Source organism: Acomys minous (assembly GCF_964271855.1).
Source record: "Acomys minous genome assembly, chromosome: 13".
NCBI classification, from domain to species: domain Eukaryota; kingdom Metazoa; phylum Chordata; class Mammalia; order Rodentia; family Muridae; genus Acomys; species Acomys minous.
Window position 1 is genome coordinate 42,543,428 of NC_140495.1, and position 22,688 is coordinate 42,566,115.

The 22,688-nt window shown below is 47.0% G+C and overlaps 1 protein-coding gene across 2 annotated transcripts in view; it reads right to left on the bottom strand.

Moving 5' to 3' along the window:
- Positions 1 to 344: 344 nt before the first annotated feature.
- The window catches only part of ELOVL5 (ELOVL fatty acid elongase 5), a 66,171-nt gene continuing 43,827 nt past the window's right edge, over positions 345 to 22,688 (bottom strand). Inside the window, exons 3-8 of one of the 2 annotated variants that reach the window (XM_084751903.1) lie at positions 22,098 to 22,285; positions 9,262 to 9,339; positions 7,802 to 7,973; positions 4,925 to 5,049; positions 3,224 to 3,358; positions 345 to 2,209 (exon numbers count right to left, since the gene is read on the bottom strand). In XM_084751903.1, the coding sequence (XP_084608029.1) occupies positions 2,066 to 2,209; positions 3,224 to 3,358; positions 4,925 to 5,049; positions 7,802 to 7,973; positions 9,262 to 9,339; positions 22,098 to 22,285 (842 nt within the window). In that variant the 3' untranslated portion in view covers positions 345 to 2,065. The remainder of the gene's footprint in view (positions 2,210 to 3,223; positions 3,359 to 4,924; positions 5,050 to 7,801; positions 7,974 to 9,261; positions 9,340 to 22,097; positions 22,286 to 22,688) is intronic. The other variant, XM_084751904.1, reaches the window with a different exon arrangement.

The following is a 22,688-nucleotide window of genomic DNA, read 5'->3' on the forward strand; positions in this document are numbered from 1 at the left end:
TGCTTTCCCTGGCATTAGATCCCACTGCTTCAAGACTCTACTATATACTCAAGAGCGGCAGAGACACCCAGCCTTGTGGACCAGAAAACTACTGGGTTCTTGGAGCTTCTGTTTGCAGACAACCATCATTGGACTAGCTGGACCACAACCTACAAGCCGCTCTCATCAATCCGCTTTAAAGATTCATCCTGTAAGTTCTGTTCCTGTACACTATAACCCTGACTCGTACAACCATTTTCCATGCTGTGTTACTCACACACCCACTCCCTAAGCACCTACAAGGTGAGGTGGCCATCCTCCAGTCTTTCAGAACTGGCAGCACATCAAATAATAGAAAACATGAAACCGGTAATCAAAAATGTTTTAATGATTAATGTTTAGACATTATTTAACAGTGTGGGTATACCGAGATGAGCTAAGCACACTTTGACAGCACACTATTGAATGCTATAGTTTTTGTACTGAAATACATAAAGACACCTGCAAACTGGTACCTAGGATGAAGACACACACAAATATACACATTCTAGATTTGATAAGGTAAAATGTAAACAGATGCTGCAACTCCTTCCAAACAGAAAACCCACAAGACTAATTAGGACCAATTGGCTCCTTATAATATGTATGTGCAAAATTAAAGCATGGTAAACTGGTATTTACATAAATATCAAACCCACAATTAGTTTATACATTGTCAATCATCTTCTAAGATGCATCGTGAGTGGTTCAATGAATTTTTTTTTCAATGCAGAAGGTATTCAAAGGCTAAACTTTCAACACTTTAAAAATGACACATATAGGAGTCCCCGCTTATATGACCAATGCCTCAAGTGCACGAGACACAACTTTAGGATAAGCAATCTGTTACTTTTAAACAAGCGCTTTAAACCAATCTCTAGACACTAAGCAGAAAAAAATTACAGATGCTGCCAAGATTTACATTGAATAAAAGCGGTCACTCTCCAAATGCCCGGTTCCTTCGTGTTCCAGCAACCTCTTTAATTTTACCTCAAAATGCTTAAGGTGCTTCCTGGCCTCTTGGTAAATTAGGCACATTTTAAAAGGAAGTATTTGTCAAAATAGCACTACAGAAATTAAAAAAATTTTTGGACCCAGGCAACCAGTTCCCCATTGCTGGTCTGTGTGACTGACACGTGGCAAATGCCTAATCGCCTTTCCTAAAAGGTCTTTCTCCTCTCTCCAAGTGGTGGGAAGTGGAGTGGACTTTTTGTCTCTTGTATAAAAACACTAAGCACTTCAGAAATGAAAAATGGCCTACTCACCCTACAGGCGCCCCAGACTCTGGGGGACTAAGAGTAGATATGTAAGTGTCTCAAGACTGCTTTGGACCCTTTCCCCCCTCTTTTAACACATTAATAGTGGCACTCAAAATAAAAAAATAAGATCTGTTAAAAAGTTAAGCTGACTGTTCCATTAGACTTGAGCCTGCTTATTAAAAGCCAGCATTATAAAACCGAAGGTGCTGTCAGAGTTTGCATCTCCAAGTCGTTTGAAGTTACATATCACACACCAGTTTCATAAATCACATATTTGATTTTTTCCAAACAGAGCTATTACAAATGAATACAAAATGGAAACATACCCTAATTAAACTAATAAGCTTTGGGCCCTGCTTTTTAAGTCTTAAGGCATGTGTGTTTTTCTACTGTTAACAACATTGTACAAATTTACATTTACAATCACATGCATGGTCTACAAGTTAAAAAGAAAAGTTTGGATTACAGTGTTTTAAATTGTGAACCACAATTCAGCACCTATCGTGTTATAGCTAATAAGGCAACAGCAGTGTCATATACTACAATAACATTCCCTTTCCACAGTCTAGCGCAGGGGTCGATGAGAGCCCAGAAATGTGAGAAAATCCTATGCCTACTTGTATAATCTGTGTACATATTCTAGGGGTTTTGAACTGATGAAAAAAGGTTCTACATAAATCACACTACAGTAGGCCAGACTAGTGACAGCAGCTGTTACGAGCGTCGGGCACAACCTATACTGTGCTTACAATCACACGCCGTGGTCTGGAGGGTTCGGCTCTGCCGTGTCAATCCTTCCTCTGCTTCCTTGCCTTCACGCTGCTGTCCAGGGAAGGGAAGCTGTTGGTGTGCCCGTTGACAGCAGCCGTAGACCCGTTCTGGTGGCCCTTCAGGTGCTCTTTCCTCCGAGAGGCCCCTTTCTTGTTGTAAGTCTGCAAGGTACAAGGCAGATAAGTGCCTGCCAGCCAGATGAGCGGTGCTGGTCTGCATCTAACTAGGCCTGCTTTCCCTGTATGACAGAGCTCACCAGGTAACTCCTGCGCTCAAATAACCGCTTCCTGTTTCAGTCACTCTTCCAGGTTTCTGGAGGCTTTGCTCCTATCTCCTCTGACTCCTAGGCCACAAATAGACATTCATAAGAGTACACGGAGTTTGTGTCTTCTTCAGGATGTGGACGGTGGAGTGACGGGCTATATGACCAAACTGGCCTCTCCAGTGGACATTAGCTCCTCTAACACATGGGCCAATGCTTATCTTTAAATAGAGCAACTATTTCAGACCTCATGTACTGGTACTACGCTGATGGAGGAACTAGAAAAATGTCCCATCGTCATGGCCCAGGAAAACATGAGTCCACAAATCACATGGGGACACAGAAAATAAACAGTGGCTGAGCTTCCAGGGGGCTGTTCCACACTACTGGCCTTTGCCCTTGCTCCTTGACCAGGCTAGTGGGGATGAAAGCGTCTTGATGATGCCCGCATAAGCAGGAGGCTCATCAGTGTCAGTCCAGTGGTCAGGTGCTGCTGGAGACAGGCAAATGTCTCTATCACATCAGGGGACCAAACTCAAGGCCCAACCTTGACCAGTGGGAATCTAAGAAGAGTGGGACAAAAAGGTAGGTTTCAATCCCGTCAGAGGGCAGCGATGGGAACTGCACTTAGCTGTGACAAGCAGGGCAGTGGGGCTGAGAGTTTGACTGAAAACCACCTTTAGATTTCCCTGCACGAGGCCAGAGGGAAGGAAAAAAAGCGCCCTGCTACACGTGGCATGGTTTCCCACCTGATCCCAAGACGCAGGCCCTGTATCTAGAGCAGAGCCCGTGGTCTCTTCATCCCTACAGGGGCCCCTTCAGAGCACAGTGCCAGCATCCAGCCGTGGTCCACACAGCCCTACAGAGTGAAAGGATGAAGGCTGGGCGGGTGCCGGTGAAGGATGACACTTACCTGAATGTAGAAGTTTGTGAAGAGAGCAATCAGGGAAATCATGTATCCGATCTGGAAATACAACCACCCGAGGGGGAAGGAGCAAGGCCAGATGACTCCGCAGCTCGTCTGGATGATTGTCAGCACAAACTGCGCCTGGAGGAGACAGGGCAGGGCTGAGCAGTGGCGGCCCATAGGAGGGGTTCCACCCAGGGGACTGTGCTTCAGTGTCCACCCCTCCCCCCAAGTTTCTGAACCACACTTTATTCTAACCTCTGTATGGATGTGTCTTCTTTACGCTCCTCCCCTACTTAAACCTCCTTTCTCCAAAATTCTAGGAGTCATCAGCGAGAAACAAGAGAGGAGTGAGGTGGTATTTAAAGGGGCCAGTGATGTCACCTGTGATGCATGGTCTGACTGATTGGCTGGCTTCCTACTCAGTATCTGCGTTGACTCTGGTGTGGTGAAAGCTGTCACGAACAGTTAAACTCTTCTTTGGCAAAATGCTAGGTCCACAGATGACTTCCGTGGCAAGCAGGTACGCCTGCAGACAGGTGCACTGCAAAGGTGTTATGGCAACCTGGCTACGCGAGCACCATCAGGCTCCCGAGGACCCAGCAGCTTCTGCCATCTCTTCCCCGCCCCCCCCCCCCCCCCCCCGCTGGTCCTCCAAGCTAAGAACTCAGCAGATGGCACGCGGCCCAGCAGGTAGTCTATGCCTACGGTGTTCTTCTGCATCCTGTCTGCCGGAGCTATAGCTATAGTAAATCCATTTCCGCATCCTTTCTCCTCCGTATCAGAGAAGGCTAAAGAACAATTATTCTCCCTCACAGGTGAGAAAAAGATTAACAAGGAGCGCAGTGTAGCTGGCAGAGGTGACAATGAAACACCAGACCCAGAGGGAGCTCCAACTTCTCAGAATGTTATTTTTAAAATTTGAAAAGAAAAAAAAAATCAAGATTGATTCAGGGGATCTAAATTAGATTCATTTGGGACAAATGAACATGACTGCAGAGCTTAGTGCCTGTGCCCTCAGCCTCCTGCTTCAATGTGTTCACCTATAAAATGCAGGAAGTATTTGAGACAACTCATGCAGGAATCACTTAGGTAACAGGAGGGCTTGACATACAGCACAGAATAGGCCAGTGTTTATCAGCAGTGGCATTACTAAGTAGCTCAGCAAGATTTCCTGAGGGGAAGGAATGCACACCTATAAGCTACCGACAACTGGGCAAGGCTTAAGAAAGTGGTGAATAAGATCATCAAGACCAGACAGCTGCTGGCCTGCCTCAGCGGAGGTCATTTTCACCAAGAGCTCTGCTCCCGGCTCAGTAGTCACCTGGTACCCATCTCAGCCAATAGACTCGCTGTCAGCTACAAAGGCTCTGGGCTTAGCACTCGGAAAGGTCTACCTGAATCTCCTGGGAGCACACAAAGCAGTTTTTGTCTTCATGTTGGAAATGAGAAAGCACACACAGTTACATGTGTGCGCACTGTGTGCTTATAGACACAAAGTAAGGACAAAGCCCATCAGGGAGTTGGGAGCCTAGGACTTGAGGCACCCCCAGTCCAGAGCAGTTTCTCCATCTAGGAGAGACAAGAGCATTCCTGGATGTGCCATGAGGGGTTTAACCGGATCAACTGGATTCCATTCAACAACAGTAAGGCCTAGAACGTATCCGGCAGGGAACAAGCTCCAGGCACAGTGACCAGGTTACTCACCAGCTGCCCCTGAGTGATGTACTTTTTCCACCAGAGGTAAGGACGCATGGAAGGGACAGAGGACAGACCATAGTACGAGTACATGAGGACGTGGATGAAGCTGTTGAGGGTCGCACCAAAATAAGCTGCGGGAACAAAGGCATCAGGAAGATGCGTTAGAGCTTTGTGAATGACAGGTGGAGGAAACACGAGACAATTGCGGAGCTAGAGAAATTCTTCTCAACAGAGGAGGACAACTGCCGCCCTAAGCGCTACATGGACGTGTCATGGAAAGTCAGTTTCCACTTGCGTGGGCACGGCAGGCAGCAGCCACCGGGACAGCTTAAACCCAGGGGTCAACTAGACCTGGCACCTGCAGGTGTGCCTGGGAGACTGGCAGGGAGGCTCCTTCTCCCACGTGGTGAAAATAGGTCACTCTAGAGTCAGTTCTTTAGGGATAAAAGACTCATGACTTTCAATTTCCAGTAGAATCTTTTTTTTTCTTTTTTTTTCTTTTTTTTAATACTTGCATCCTCAACAGCAAATAATGAAGCAGAGCAGAGCCATTAGCTTCTCAGGCATTCAGGGTTATATTAGGAGGAGTTCCTAGTGGCCTTGCTACAGGGCATGCACACTTTCTAGTTTTCCAGGGGCCGGATGGGGCTAGCTGTTCTATGAGCTATCTTGAAATGGAAAATACTCTCCAAATGTAATCAGGTGGAGGGCTGCCCCTACTGGAATCTGGGCTAGCCCATCCACAGGTGATGAGGAAAACACACCAGTTCGAGGGTGTTGGAGCTCAACCCACTCTTCTAGGGTTTTGCTTCTCCCCCAAGCCCAAAGGCACTGTATTGAGAAAATCTTTTCTACTTATAAACCTGACGGAGCTCTGAATCTTGGTGGGCAGAGACAGTCAACTCTGCTGGGAGCAGGGCGAATCCGTGAGCAGACACAAAGATTCCCAGGCAAACTCTTCAATGTTAGGATGAGAAAACTCGTGGCTGAGAGGACGCTGGAATCCAGAGTAGAACCCAACTACACTCGACCTCTCAAAAGCAGCGAATGTTAGTGTGTGTTGTAAAAGCCACCCTGGTGGCCACACTGTCAGCATGGACGGGGTAGCCAAGAATGCCTTCCTCCCCGGCACGGCACGCGCCTTCCACACCAGACAGAACGATGACTGTGAGAGCTGGTGCTCTCCTTCCAACACATGGCTTCTAGGGATGGACTCAGGCATCAGGCTTGGCAGCAAGCACCTTCACCTGCCTGTCCACTCTCCACTTGTTAATGTGCCGCAGGCTGGCAGGCCCTTCATCTTACTCAATCAGCGTAGGGCACCGACAGCCAGAGAAAGGTTCTGTGAGTTCAGGCCACACAAACTATCATTAAAAGCAACCCAGGCCCTCTTCCAGAAGTCCCTGCCTAAGCCTGTGTCTTGAAGCCATTGGTTTCAAAGCCTCTGACCTACTTAGAATTGATTTTTTTTTTCCAGAGTGAGAAATCTGTGTTTTCTTTCAGTGTTTTACATGTGGATATCTAGTTTTTCCAAAACTATCTGTTGAAGAGGCTTGTGTTATTTATTGTAACTTTTAAATTAGCACACAGTGTAACAGGTTTCATCGTGACAGCTTCGTGCAGTCCTGTCATTGTGCTTTGTGACCATTTGCTCCCCTTCCCCAGGAAGCCCTCTCCTGTCCTCCCTCAGTAACCAGTCCCCTCTGCTCTTACGTACACCCCCTTACCCCCACTATTTCCTACCTCCCTTAAGATCTCTTCTTCCTCTCTCATGATGTTTTCTAGTTTTGCAACCTACATATAAGTATCATGCACATATACAATTTTATATTTAGGCTCACCTATGAGATACAATATGCAGTATGTAAGCCTGGCTCATTTCACTTAACACAATGACCAGCTGCATCCATTTTCTTGCAAATGCCATGATTTAGATCTGCATAAAATTTCACTGTGTGTTGTGTACTTTCCTCTGTGTGTGGCCATCCAGGCTGGTTCCATCTGTTGGCTATTGTGACAAGAACAGCAATAACCCCGAATGTGCTTGCATCCCTGTGGTACGCTGACTTGGAGACATTGGCTATTTACCCAAGGTCAATATAGCAAGGTCTAAGTAGTTTTAATTTCAGTTTTTGAGGAACCTCCGTACTGCCTTCCACAGCAGCCCCATCAGTTTATAGTACATATCCCTGCCAGCATTTTGGATCTATGACTTCATCAGCTGGTCAAGTGCTCTGCCACTGAGCACCCCCAGTGCGGTTTGTTTCTTCATGGTATCCACGTGACTAAAAAGAGACGAGGTCTCAAAGCAGTTTAACTTACATTTTCAGGACAGCTAAAGAAGGCTGAACACCTTTTTCAAGTACTTATTGGACATTTGTGTTTCCTTTAATGAACTGAGTATTGATTTACTTTCTGGTCTTCTACTCTGCTCCTTTAGCCTACACGTTCCCTCTTGGGCCTGTACCATACTGTTCTTGTTCCTATGGCTCTGTGGTGTAATTTGGGATCCAGCCTCGTGATGTCTTTAGCATTGTTCTTTCTGCTTAGGATTATTGTGTCTAATGTAAGTGACATGAAAGCAGAAAGAAGGAAGGACATTAGTAAGGGGTGAAAGGGACATGACAAGGTGGTGAGAGAAGGGACAAATGAGAAAAAAGTATGATAGGAAAAAAAGTCACAATGAAACCCTTTACAGTGTACGCTAACTAAAATAATAATAATAATAATAATAATAATAACAACAACAACAACAACAACAACAACAACAACAACCTAAACACAAATTCAAAAGCTTAGCCATAAGATTTACAGAGGGAACACCTTTCCTGAGGCCTAAGTCTCCAGTCTATGTCACATGCTCCCCAAACACCCATTACTTACAGTGGCCGCAGGGAACCCAGTTCATCACAAACCACCAGATGTTTAGCATGGTAGCATGGTGGTAGACATGCAGGACGGTGATCTGGTGGTTATTCTTGCGAAGGATGAAGAAGAAGGTGTCCATAAATTCTATGAGTTTGGAGAAGTAGTACCACCACAGGACACGGATGATCTAAGGGCAAAGAGTTCGCGGTTTATGTCCAGTGCTTTTCTGGAAAGTCACCTGTGACACGCTGCAGTCAACACAGAGCTGGAGAGGCCCACGCCTTGTCCCCTGGTGCCTTCCAGTGACTGAACTCCAGCCGCCGGGAGCGCCTTTAGTCAATGAACATACTACACTGGGAGGATTGAAATGACAGCAGGAAACGTCCTCCAAGGGCCCCTACACTCTTGCATGGTCTAACAAGAACAGCAAGATGTGCATCTGCAATTCTGGGACCTGGTGGTAGAAGGCAGAGGATCTCGAGTTCTGGAGCATCTTCAGCTACGTAGAAGTTGAGGCTACAAAAGACACTGTCCACTCAGGGAGGCAGAGGCAGGCAGAGCACTGTGAGTTCAAGGCCAGCCTGGTCTACAAAGTGAGTCCAGGACAGCCAAGGCTCCAAGGCTCCACACAGAAAGCCTGTCTTGAAAAACCAAAGGGGGAAAAAGACCCGGTCTCAAAGCAAAACTAAATCATATTGTAAAAATCCTGGGAAGCTTCGGGCCAGCAGTACCTTTATGTGCTCTGCAGAGCTGCTGGAAGGGAGAAGGGTGCTTGGGGCTGGAGGGATGGGAGTGAGGTAGTAGGACTCATGGAGGGATTGGACCAGCACATCCAGTACCTGGTCCTGGTCCAACCAATATGCCCAAAGGAAACATTGACCACACTGAGCTTTGGCTGTCAGCCTTCTGTTAAAAAAAAAAATCCTCATTTCTCAGAGTTTAAGTTGGATTTTACCTTTACTATCACCACTCAGAGGGCACTTACAAGAGTGATTTTATATCCAAATGATCTTCTACGAAAACCTGCTAGACACAATGTCCCCTGTCAACTGCTCACAGGGGTTTCTTCTTTCACATTTTTAAAGAAAGATCTATTATTTATTATGTATACAGAGCTCTACCTGCATGTACATCTGCAGGCTAGAGAAGGGTATCAGATCACATTATAGATGGTTGTGAGCCACCATGTGGTTGCTGGGAATTGAACTCATGACCTCTGGAAGAACAGTCAGTTCTCTTAACCACTGAGCCATCTCTCCAGCCCCCTCTTCTTTCACATTTTATTGATGTTTTTCATGTTCAAATTTTCATACCACACCCAGCACTTCTTTCTGTTTTCAAGATGTCAACAGGACTGATCATGATGGTGAGGCTACTGTCTTTTTGTTTACACTTTTTGTCTAAGTTCTTTATCAAAAACACAAATACACAACAGACACCCCCACCCCCACCCCCACACCCCCCTGAAACAATACCTTCATATCTGATTCTCCTGCACTGCGTGTTCCCTGGCAGAAGAAGTTGTATTTGCCTTCCCACACACCTGTCACCAACTGAAAAAGAGGAGAAGAGTTAGTTGCTACATCAGAACTCTGTTCATAAAGACCGAAGTTTATATGAATTGTCTGGAGTATATGAAGATTAACTTCAAGTTCGCTCAAAGTAAAATGGTCACAGGCCACTGTGAGGAGAAAAGTCTGGATGAACACTGCGCCTTCATGCACACAGGTCCTCACACTGGAGGGCTCAAGAGGAGCTTGAAGCCGCTCGCTCCTGGGCTGCTGCCTTCAGAACCCGCTTTGCCTGCTGCTTCCGCATGCCCAGACCCATCCAACTTGAAGATGTCATCCTGTCTCCTCATGCCACTTTCCCTAAGCCCGGGCTCCTCCAGCCTGAGGGCAGAGTTTGCAGCCATCGGAGCGAGCCAGTCATGGACTAGCCAGGGCACGGGGGCCCAGGGATCTGTAGCTCTAACAGCACTTCCTATTCCTTGTCACTTCCTGTTGCTGGGCCGACCTCTAGACTCACACTAGCCATCTGCAGAAACTGGGTGTCACAGAAAGGACCCCAGACCTGGGCTGCAAGCTGCAGTTCTCACTGGCTCGCTGACAGGGCCTGTTTCCTCATCAGCACACAGCGAGGTGAGGAGCCTATGGTGGGCAGACCTTAGCACCCACTCTGCCGGTCAGGATAGAAAGTTAACTCTTTATTTCCATACTGCCCACCATGTTCCTAACACCTACGGGATGCTATTTGTCTATGAAAACCACAGCTCCCTGCTTGTTTGCTTTCTTCTACATTCTAGAACAATCTTGACTGTTCCTGTTGATCAAAGAATGCCAGGATGTGCCTGAGATGGTATACTTTGAGTCGCATGCCATCCAAGTATAACACACACACACACACACACACACACACACACACACACACACACACACACACACACACACACACACGGACTCAGTCACCGGTGTGCCTCCTTCCAGGCCACCAGCATCACCCAGGGCCCCTGAGAAATGCATTCTTGAACTACCGCACACCTTTGGACTCTAAAACCCTGTGGTACATCGCCAAGGCTGGCACTCAGAGTCCACATTCACAAGAGAATCTAATGATGTTACTTCAAAATATTGTCCCCTACCCAGCAGGGCTGACACCAACTTGTTAATTAGGCTTAGGCCCTTCCCTAGATCTTGTGACCCTGAAGTTTATGAGCAGGTTGAAATCCTGATCCTCCTGCCTCAACCTCTTGAGCGCTGTGATTTTCCCAGCTGGCCAGTGTTTAATCAGATGATTTTGATTAGATGAAATTTGGGCACGGCGGCTGTGGGTTCTGTCGTAGCTGCACAACACAATCACCCTGGGAGCTTTTAGAGAATTACTAATGCCTGCCTGGCCTCACCCTGACCATGAAACAAGACCTCAAGGGGCCTCTTAGGAAGTTCTCAGGAGAACACAGGGTGCAGCCCAGACTGTAGACCAGTGGCTTCCCGATATGGACCTCAGTAAAGAAGTGTCAGAGGTGGGGGGTGGGGGGTGGAAGTGGGGTGGTGGGGTGGTGGGGGGTGGGGGGTGAGGATACCTGGGAGGCAGGACCTGGAGGCTCAGGTTGGTCTCCCATTGTCTCTGGACAATTACTCGGCCTGGTGAACAGCACAGATGCCCTACAGTGAAGCGGCATGTTTGGACAAGGATTGGAAGACACACCGTCACATTTTCATCCAATCTAGCAGAAATAAATTCCAGGAATGGTACACTTGCATGAATACAGAGTTTAGCATCTGATGTTTCTTTTAACTTCCTTTCCACTGTTTTCCTTCTATCCTGTTACTTTCTCTACATGGAAACATTCATTTTATGGCCAAAGAACAGCGCAGGAATCTGGAATGCCATTGGATGAGGAGCGCTGTGCTTGGGAAGGTTTGATGGGGGCGGGGAAGGGGGTAGGCCATGGGATCCCACGGGTTTTTACTGCCAAAAGTGAGAGTGGACTAAATTATCTTCAGTGGTTTTTCTGTCCAAGTTTTCATAGTTTCTATGCTAGACTTCCTAACAGACCATACACAATGCTATTTTTTCTAGACTGGTACCTTGCGGTACCATCCAGGCACGTTTCGTTTTTGGCCTTATGTCCTCTTTCAAGGCCAGTTAAGTCCTTTGCTCACAGACCTATCAGAACTCTGAAGCTCAAGATACAAAACCAGAGTGAATAGAGGAGCAGGAAGTGCGGTGAGGAGGCCCAGGCTTGGGGTCCTTAGGAGACCTGACTGGAGAGTGCTGTGAACATTCGAGTGCACTGTTCACTGTCCTTCCTCCATCCCAGGACAGAAATGCAAAGTGTCTCCTGAGATACGAGAAGGAAATGCTTCTTGTCAAAATGTCACAGATAATGCAGTACAGTTTCCACCAGAGTAAATGTGTACAAGAACAAATTTGCGAATATGGTTATTTTCATGTGGGTATGGTGGCACACACTTCTAATTTCCTTTGAGAGACAGAGGCAGGCAGATCTCTCTGTGAGTTTGTCAACAGCCTGATCTATATAACAAGTTCCACACCAGCCAAGGTACATAGTGAGACTCTGTCTCAAAATAAATAAATAAAAATAAAGTAAAATAAAAATCAAGCAAACAAGGAACGTCATCATTGTTTTTCATAGCTCCTCTCTTGGTACCTGGGTTGGATGATCACCACTTAATAAGACTGTAATCCTAGACCCTTGTGCAGGGGTGGGGCTGCTGTGTAGGAAAGAAGGCAAACGTCCACCCCTTATAATCCTGCAGGTGACTCTTAACAAGGAAGGCTCTTGTTACCTGCACAGCAGGCCCCTCCTGACATGTGCCTCTTTTTCATATGGGTGGGAACTTCCTTTTATAAGCAAACTTATTTAAAATCCTACTTGCCCTTTCCTTTGGCCTGGGACAGAAGCAGAAAACCTCTATGTAAAACACTACCTTTGGAGGATAGGGCTCAAGACCAGGCACTGGGTGGCGGGCTTTGTCTGCATCAACTGGTGACAGACACCAGAAGCTGCACATCTGGTGGCCATGCTCTTGGCCTGAGCCCAGCATACCTCTCCCATTCTAGGTCCTTGTGGCAGCATTCTCTCCCCTGGGACTGTCACTAACCATTTTTACTGGGGCCAGTGTGTCTCTCGACATACTAAATTCCACATTTAAAACCCTTTAAGAGCCGGGCATGGTGGTGCACGCCTTTAATACCAGCACTCGGGAGGCAGAGGCAGGCGGATCGCTGTGAGTTCGAGGCCAGCGTGGACCACAAAGTGAATCTAGGACAGCCAAGGCTACACAGAGAAACCCTGTCTCGAAAAACCAAAAACCAAAAACCAAAAACCAAACAAACAAACAAAAACCAACAACAACAACAACAACAACAAAAAACCCTTTAAGGATTTTCTTTTGCCAAATCCCAGGTGCAGTGCTAAAGACTTCACGTTCTAAAATGAGCCTCCAAGCCTCCCCTAACTTCTATACCCACACATCACGTATCCTCCCCGCTTTCTCCAGATACACATTTCCTTAGCCACCGAGGCCAAAGGGCTGCATTCACCTTAAGGCCTCCGCTGAGACAGGGGCACTGGCTTTAGCATCTCCATCCCGTTAAGCCTCAGGCCCCACAACTCAAGTGGCACAGACATGGAACCGCTTCAGAAAGGTTGTCTGGAGAAGTTGGTGATATGAAATGTACCCTGTTTATCTCACCCAATATGGCTCATAATATGAGCATAATAAATGTTCACAATGACCATTTTATTCTTATCAACTAGGATCCTGTCTCTGGGTACCCTAGGTCTCCACATCTCAAACATCTATCTTTTGGGGTTCAGCTAAGATTCTGTGTTCTCCATGACTGCCCCCCCCACCCCCAGCACTGCAGCCTGAAGCCTCCTTCCTGTAAGCCCGACCTTCTGTGGGTTCTCTTAATTTGATCAGCACTTGTTAACAGGTCTCATGCTTGTTTATAAACTCAGGGGGAGACGTTGACCCATGCATCAACAGACTTGGCATGAAGTCTTGTGTATGAGAGAGGGCAAATCAACTCTATGAAATGACTGACGGAGGAAATTCAAAGCATCATGCTCCACCCCTTCTAAACCAGTGGTCCTCAGCCTTCCTAGTGCTGCAGCCCTTTGACACACTTCCTCACGTGGTGGGGACCCTTGACCATAAGATTATCTCATTGCTATGTCATAACTGTCATTTTGGTACTGTTATGAACCATAATGAACCATCTGATGTGTAGAATGCCTGATATGTGACCTCTGTGGGGGGTCTCGACCCACAGGTTGAGAACTGCCCTAACTCTAGCCATCAGGTTACAGTTGCAGGACACAGACTCCAGGCCTAATTTGAGAAAGAATTCCAGTTCATTTTTGCTTTGCAGATGAAGAAAAACAAACCAACCAACCAACCAAAGTATTTTGAAGAGGCTTACATTATATGGCAGGCTTCTGACCTTCTGTTCATAAGAAGAAAACCATTTATCAAACATCATAGGGGGTGTGGAAAATGTCAGACAGGCTGTAATAATTTAACACCCCAAACTCAGAACTCAGCTTAGCATTCATTTGTCTGGGTCTCCGAGTCTCCACAAATGGGCCCAAACTGAAGGCTTCCACACCTTTTGCTACTGTGAGGAAAATAGGATGTCTGTTAGCGGGGTGGGGGATGGAACACACACACACACACACACACACACACACACACCATGATGATAACTCTCAATGCAAAGGCTGGCACCCCCAGCGTTACAGAGAGCACACTGGAGAAGACGCTGCTACAAAGCCCTGTAGCTGCTGCTTCTCTTCAGGGCTTAGGTCCAGTTTTTCTCCAACAAGCTGCTCTGGTCATGATGCTGCATGACGGCAGACTCTCTGGGACAAGAGGGCCTGGGAGGATGGACACGGTGAGGTGGAGAGAAAGGCCTGCTGCCTACTCCTGCTCCAGAGTGAAAAAGCAGGCCACAACAAACAGCTTGCTTCTATCCTCACACTCCCTGTACCACTAACTGGTCCAAGGACAGCAAAGAGGATTATTTATGTAGCTTTCCCCAAGTAGCCAAGACAGGGGCAGTACCACTGTAAACCCCTATGTGCTTTCTCCTTCCTTGGAGTAAAGCAAACCTTAATTAGGGCGGCAGCGTGTGAAGAGCTATAATTAAAACACAGCAGGATGCTTCCTTCTCTGCTTAGGAGACTAGTCAACAGCCAATGGAGGTTTTATGCATCTTTTCACCTTAAGAAAATATAGGTGAGCAACACAGTGAGGTCTGGGTGACGCAGCAGCTGCACAGTGAATGATCTTTAGTGGTGAGAACTGACTTGTAGCCAACAGCGGAGCACTGCCTTCTGCGTAGTTCTTTCTGGAATGCTACCAAAGCCTCTTAGGAAACAAGGTCATCTGAACTATTTGAGTCTGACGGGAAAAGCTCCATCCTCACGGCCTGACCACTGCTACCCTAGAACCCTGAGATGTCAGAAGGGCTGGCTGGCTTTGGTGACAAGAGGTGGGAAGGTTTAGTGGACATCATTTGCACAGCAGAGGTTGAGTGAAAGGCGATGAAAACAGACTTTCAGTGCTTGAATACAAGGGGCGCACAGCTGAGGAGCGTTCCTAAGAGCCATTAAGGCGTTTCACAGACTTGCTGGCTGCATGTTTCTCTATCTGGTGGAACGGAGCACGTTAAGTGAGGGAACAGAGACGTTCCGGTGAGCCCAAGCACGGGCCGCACGGCACTTCTAGGCTCCCTGCCTTCCATGCCTGGTCCTAAGTTCTTGGTAAGACTCTCCGTGAAGGATGCTGGGGAAATTAGACCTCTACTGTACTTATCTATCTCCTTGATAGACGTCTGATTTATACCAAGCATAAGCTATTCCGAAGTCAAAAGCACCCCTCTCCTCTCCGGTACAGCAGGCCACTTTAGGCGCTGCTGTTTTGAATGGAGTCACATAGGTAGGTGGCTTTCCATCAGCAATCTCAAGTCCAGATCACGAGGAAGCCAGTAAAGAAACTCTCACACCCACACCCTTCAGAAGTGTTTTGTTTTGTTTTGTTTTGTTTCCTTGAAGGCACCTCCCTTGTTTAAGTCATAAGCACTGCTCCCGCACACTTGACAAACCTTCAGCACAGAGCAAACAGGCTCACCTGAGGCAGGTATGCCTGGAATCCTTAAGCACAGCTCTTGCCCTCCTATGCGGAAGGTCTTTTTACTGTTCACACTTCCTCTGCAGAGAGGACAGGCGTACTGACACACAGCACTGCATGAGGAAGTCCACTGCACAGCACTCGGCAGGTACCACGTGCATCTGATATGATTCCAGTCAAAGGTGTGGGATGTCTAATTCTAATACAGAAAATCTACAGCGAGGGTGGAAACAGGAGCCCCTGTTCCCTTTGCATAGGTTAAAACTCTCCAGCCAACCTACGTTAGCCTTGCTTTATAAAACCTGGCTAAAACCAACAACTTGTAAGGTGGGGCAGGGAGGTACATAACATGTGCTGGAAGGCTGAGGCAGGAGGATCTCTGTTTCAGGCCAGCCAGGTCTACACAGAGGGGCCTTATCTAAGGGAAAAATAAAAAAAGAAAGAAAAGAAAAGAAGGAAGGAAGGAAAAAAAGATACTCTTCATTACTTCAGTAGACTATGACGAGTCTGCAGAATCAGGCCCAAGGCTTCCTCTGGCAAAGGCCCTCCCTCCTTCCGGCTGTGTGTAAGCAGTAGGGAGGAGGTGCTTGGACTGTGTTGCTCCACCCTCCTTCCTCTCTCCACTGTGTGCAATCCTCGCAGGAGGCCAGATACACGGAAGGGCAAGTAACTATTCCTTATGATCCCTCAGGAGAGTTTTTCTGAGCAAGAAACTTTGGGTATAAGGGAACAAAATGCCACCTATTTTGGGCAATGAGCCAGGAATACCCAACCTACAATCATACACCCCAGGATAGCTATGAACGGGCACTGACATAAACCATGAACTTAATTAAAATATTCAAACTTTTTCACATGGGGGAGAGGTGATGACTTCACGGTGTGAACTCCGCAGGTGACAATGTCTGGACACAGGCTGACACACAATGTCTGACCCAGGCTGGCACAGCTAGCAGAGCTTTCTTACAAATATTGGTCTCTCCAGCAGAGTTGACTTCTTTGCACCCTCCTTAACAAGAAGGCAAAGAGCAGAGAGCCTCTTCAAAGTATTCTGGAAAACAAAACACTTTCTCCAAACCCTGGCATCCCATAATAATGCTCTCATTTTAGGAGAGCGTGAACCAAAAGAAAAGCAGCTTGTAATATAAGAGTTCCCAAGCAACTGCTCCCGGGCCACATCAGAGCCCCAAGCAAGGCAGAGAGGCCAGAGGTGCCTCGGGAGGTGCTTAGCAGCCCCCCAATTTCAGAGGACAGGAGGCTCCAGTACAAAACCAATCAATCAAATATGGTACCTTCCATCTTCAAAGCACAATTCAAAGACACAGCAGTATGAGCTCCTGGCAGCCTGCACAAAGGCAGGCGCCTCTCAGGGTGAACACACGGGGCGCAATGCATAGCCAGCTCTACCACCATCAGTGCCAACCAGGAAGGCAGGAAAGGTAAGCTTCTCTCTCTCTCTCTCTCTCTCTCTCTCTCTCTCTCTCTCTCTCTCTCTCATTCTCTCTCTCTCTCTCCCCCCCCCCCCCTTAGTTCTTCAGAAGTATTCAAGTTCTTCCACAATCTTTTAGATGCTGGGGGGGGGGGGCACTCATCTTATATAACCTGAGCAATGTCAGTATGGGATGCTCACCTGGAACATTCAGCCAACACTTTTGTTTTAAGGTGAAAAAGAATTAGCATAGGCTAAAATCATTACCTCAGAAGAGCTGTCGCTGTAGGGCATTTTTTTTTTTTCTTTAAGGTTTCGTTTTGAGACAGGGTTTCGTGTGTCTCGGAGGGCTGGCCTCACACCTGGTGTGTAACCAAGGATGACTATGAACTTATCCTCTTGCTCCTACAGGCATGTGCCACCATGCCCAGCTGCAGCATCAGTTCCTTTAAAAGCTGGTTCAGGAGATGAGGAGATGGCTTAGATGGTGGAATGCTTGCTGCATAAACTTGAGGACCTGAGTGCAGACCCCAAGGGCCCATGGGAAAGGCGGGCATAGCAGTGGACATATGTAAGGCCTGTTCTGGAGGAGAGAGGTTCTTCTTGGGAATATATTTTTATATAAAATTTTAAATGTTCTGGATGTTTAAAAGATAATTCGGTCACTTTTTCCATGGCACAGTTCTAAACACAACTACTAGAGAAGAAAACATAAAAAGTAACCATTTATAATCTATGATTTATATCTGATTATTAAATAGTATAAAAATATGGTTCTGGTGTTTGCCTTTTTCCTATCCCTATACTGGACAGACTTTGTGGTGTAAACAAAACAGCCAAAATAACAATGAAAAGATGCAGAGGGACCCTCTTCACTATAGTGGTCTGCGGGTCTGCACTGGGTGGCGACGGGGACAGAGATACAGAAGAGGCAAGGGGGAAGGGAGGGGAAAAAAATCAAACAGCTGGCGTTGGTGGGGTTAGACAATGCTGGGCAGGACAGCCTGGAGGAGCCCAGTGTAGCCCCTAAAGAGCAGAATGCTTGGGGCGAGCACAGGCGCTGTAAAGCACCCACCCTGCTCTCAGACAGCTGTGCCGGGGTCCAGCTCAGTGTGCGAAGCGCAGACTAAGCAAGGCGAACACGCCCCTTTTTGGACTACATGAAACCACACAATTAGATGCTCTCTGTACAGGGCCTCAGAGGTCAGAGCACAGTGGGAAGGAAAAGAGCGGACACATCAAAACAGCTCCACGTCAGAGCAGAGCAGCTGCCCGAGAGGGACACCTTGTGTGACATTGTAGCAAAGGATCAGAAGTCTGATAGCTTGCTGCTCGGCTGACAGGGAGATGCAGAAAGACGGGAAAGTCACTCTGTCTTGAAGGCATGGGTTTGTATTGGTTCTTTTTACCTTATAAAAATCAACTCCAGGGAGTTCATTCCAGCTCAGAGGATGCATTCCCTCCTGGTGGTCTGAGAGGGTTGCTTCCCTCTGGAAGCAGGGACAGGAAGTCATCATCATGAATGTCTGGCCTTTCCTTGCCCTACTTTTTTGTTTTGTTTTGTTTAAGTCAGGGTCTCTCTGTGAAGCCCTGGCTGTCCTGGACTCACTTTGTAGACCAGGCTGGCCTCGAACTCACAGCAATCCGCCTGCCTCTGCCTCCTTGAGTTCTGGGATTAAAGGCGTGCGCCACCACGCCCGGCTCCTTCCCTACTTTTTATCCAGGTCAGGGTTATTGGCACCCTCAGTCAGGATGGGGCTTCCTTCAGATGATCCTGTCTGTAAACAAACCCAAAAGTACGAGTCGCTAATGCCCGAGGACCAAGGGCCTAGGTGGCTCCTAATTCAAACAAGCAAGCTGATGTTCAGAATGTACCGTCCCCGATCACTGGGTTCTCACCAAGAAGACTGACGTGGGCAGTCTGAGCGACAGCAGCACTGCGCTGGTAAGACTCACTCTCAGAGGGTGACGTGGGCAGTCTGACAGCAGCCCTGCGCTGGTGAGACTCACTCTCAAGAGGGTGACGTGGGCAGTCTGACCAACAGCAGCACTGCGCTGGTGAGACTCACTCTCAAGAGGGTGACGTGGGCAGTCTGACCAACAGCAGCACTGCGCTTGTGAGACTCACTCTCAGAGGGTGACGTGGGCAGTCTGACAGCAGCACTGCGCTGGTGAGACTCACTCTCAAGAGGGTGACGTGGGCAGTCTGACCAACAGCAGCACTGCACTGGTGAGACTCACTCTCAGAGGGTGACGTGGGCAGTCTGACAGCAGCACTGCGCTGGTGAGACACACTCTCTGCGCTGGTGAGACACACTCTCAGAGGGTGACATGGGCAGTCTGACCAACAGCAGCACTGCGCTGGTGAGACTCACTCTCAGAGGTGACATGGACAGTCTGACCAACAGCAGCACTGCGCTGGTGAGACTCACTCTCAGAGGGCAGGTGGCACATGGATGCTGTGCTTCTGTAACAGCAGTTTCACGATGCTGAGGTGCTAAGGCAAATGGGTTCTCTTTTACAACTTGGAATCTCACTCACATCCTCACCCCTGTCTGGGATGCCAGACAGCGCCTACATCACTGAGAGAAGCCTGAAGCACCTAGTACTTTCAAACTAGTCCGTTCCAAACCTCAAATACACTTAAAAGTCAGGGACCTCTGACTTTTGCATAGGGTCAATCAGTAACTAAAAGCACAACCTCTTCTCCTCTTTTAACTTTTTCCCCTACCAAATGCATGAACTATAAATACACCTATATTCCTTCTACATCTTGAACTTGAGTTTCACTTTCAAAATTGATTTAGTTATTTTTACTCCACCTCTTTTACTGTTTCTGTGGCTCCTCTTTCATTTCTTTATTACTCTCCTTTTAATAAGACTTTCACATTTCTTTTAAGTGCCTATTGCTTTTCCTTGTACTGACCCAGAACTTGTCAAGGCAGGTTTGTAATTAACAAACAAAAATACAAAGGACTACATACTTGCTTTAAAAATTCTTTACAGCCTCAAATATGTACATAAGCAGGAAGGTAGCTAGAGGCTAGTGTACCTGACACTGCTCCCCAAGCCTCACGATGTCCTCAGTCTGCCTGCTGAGGCTCATGGCTGCCCTACATGCCTTGTTAGTCAAGGGAATATAAATGCTAGTTCCAGAAAAAAACCTGGAACCGAACTGAAATCCCAAGCCTGACAAGAAGCAGACTACAGTCACGTCACTGATGAACAGAAACAACAACCAGATGTGACAGTCGCACTGGCGTGACGGGGGCTTCTCACTCAGGCGTACGTGATCTGAATACATGTACAAACCTGATTTAATATAAGTAACTGCTTTCTGCTGTGTTGCCCTGTATATCCTGAAAGCTGAGGAGTGAAGGGTAGGCTTTCCCTCTGCAGATTTCAAAGCACTCCACCATTGTACCATGCTGCCAGAGGGGTATCTGTGCTTTGGATTACATGCTGTCCAGAAGCCCCTAACCAGATACACAAACCGTCAGTTTAAACAGCAATTTTCTTTTACTTCTGAGAGAGCTGTAATACAAAGTTAAGTGATATCATAGCTACGTCATTGGGGCATGTGAAACATGAAGCATCCAAGGCAAACAAGTACCTAGGTGCTCTAAAATTCAGTCACCTTAAATTAATTAAAACACACACACACACACACACACACACACACACACACACACACACACACACACACACAGAATAGAAAGTCTATAGAGGCTTCCTTAAAGAAATGGCTCTATCACCTTTCCATTATATGAGAGACAAGTTCTCTCTGGAACCTGACGGCTGCTTTGGGCTGTCCTTGAGCACTGAGGGCAGTGCCTAGCGCTGGGACCCATTCGCTGACCCCCCCCTTCAGGCCCGCAATCTCCACCCTGGAGGCTAAACTGCCTTCAGTCTAGAATGGGACAAAAAAAGAAAGCAAAAAACCAAACCAAAAAAAGTAAACAGGCTGTAAGCGTTTCTCTGAGTGTTAACGCTAAGAGCAATGCTAGGGCTGTTGTCACCCCGGCCGCTCCGTCTATACCACGGCAGAGGGGTACACACATGAGGGGACAAGCAGAGCTTTCAGTTGCACCTTCAACAGTCACAGTGGTTTCTACTAGCTCCCATCCCTGCACAGTGTGGGGCAGGAAGTCACCACGGCAACCCACCCGTCCTCTACCCCTCCCCTTCTCTACTACCCCCTAGAGGAGTAAGGCTGCAACAATGCCAACTAGGAGTATCTGGATGCGCCCACTTTGTGTGCAGATGTGACTTCTCTGTGCAAGAGGATTTAGCAAGAGGTTAGCACGAGACTGGAAAATACAGAGTCCTTCCCAAAGACAGACAAACTGCTTAGCAGTGGAGGACACCTTCCCCCTTTCTTCCTGGCTTTATCAGGTCTATTAATATTCCTTGTAAAATAGAAAGAACTGAAATGCTGATTCTCATATTTGCTTTTGAAGCCAAAACACCAGATTTGAACATTCTAGTCATGTAAAAGAAATTACTGGGCCTGAACTTACACAGACTGTTAAGATCCTAAACGAGGATTGTAACATTCATGTGTCTTAGCTTTTAAAATCAGCTTACATACAACCTAGTGCACACTGTGTGAGAGCATCCTCATGCAATGCAGCACCCCTCATGTAGCGTAGCACCCCTCATGTAATGCAGCACTACGTACAATGAGTATATACAGCAAAATTAAAAAACAAAAACAAAAAAGAAAACTTGAGATTTGACAAGTTACCAGATCAGAATAAAGGCTGAATTGCCACAGAATTTGCCAACGTGCCACCTACTTCCTTCCTCCTCCACCTCCACACAAGAAACAAGTGTTCATTACGTACTTAATAACAAGATATGCACAGGTCTGCTTTTCACATGTCGTTCATTTTCTAGCTTGTATTCTGCATGCATAAGAATGCTTTTGAAGATGTTTCATTCTGAATGTCACATGTCACATGAGTAACCAAGGAATCTGCGGCAAAGGCTTCTACTTTAGGTACTCTGGGAGACACTGTACAAACAACTGGTTTTTTTTGTTTTTTTGTTTTTTAAAGATCAACAATTTTAAAGCCTATTCAAAATGCATCAACAGACTCGCTGCCCCATTCTCTCCCTGAGTGAACTGGGTGTCTTTCCTCACTTAGGGACACAAATTAGGGCAGCATCAGCAGTACAGCTTGCTGGAAACAATCCCTCACAGCCACTGACGTACCTCATGGAACATATAGAGAGACAGCAAGGTGAGTCCGAGGTTATACACCACTAGAATTCTCCGGCAAGAGAACGGCTGCCTATTCTTCATGTATTTTGGTCCCAGCCATACAATTAGTAAATAAATGACAGAGCAGACAAAAGTAGGTATGTAATTGTCCAGAAGAAACCATCCTTTAACTCTTGTATCTGAAAGACACCAGAAGAAAAATATTTACTCATTAATAAGGCGCACATACGGAAAACCACGTCCAAAGCCATATGACACTCGTGTCGCATTGAGTCTGCACAAAGCAGAATACACACAAGTGCACATCAAACAAGGCAAAGCTTTTTGATCCAGGTTTAGAGTAATTTATTACTTGGGTTTTGCTATGTAAAACAGGAAAAACATGCTTTTGAAAAATCTGAGAGAAAATGAGGAGAAAGCTAAATCATCCACCAAACTTATGTTTATTGAATTAACATGGACTTGTGAACCACAGGAGATGGCAGTCTGCACTCGAAATCCCTTGAGCTCTGTGAGCACCCTGCACGAGCCCAGCATGTGCAGGCATAAGCAATGGGCCTTTTAGCCAGGTTAGGGACACTG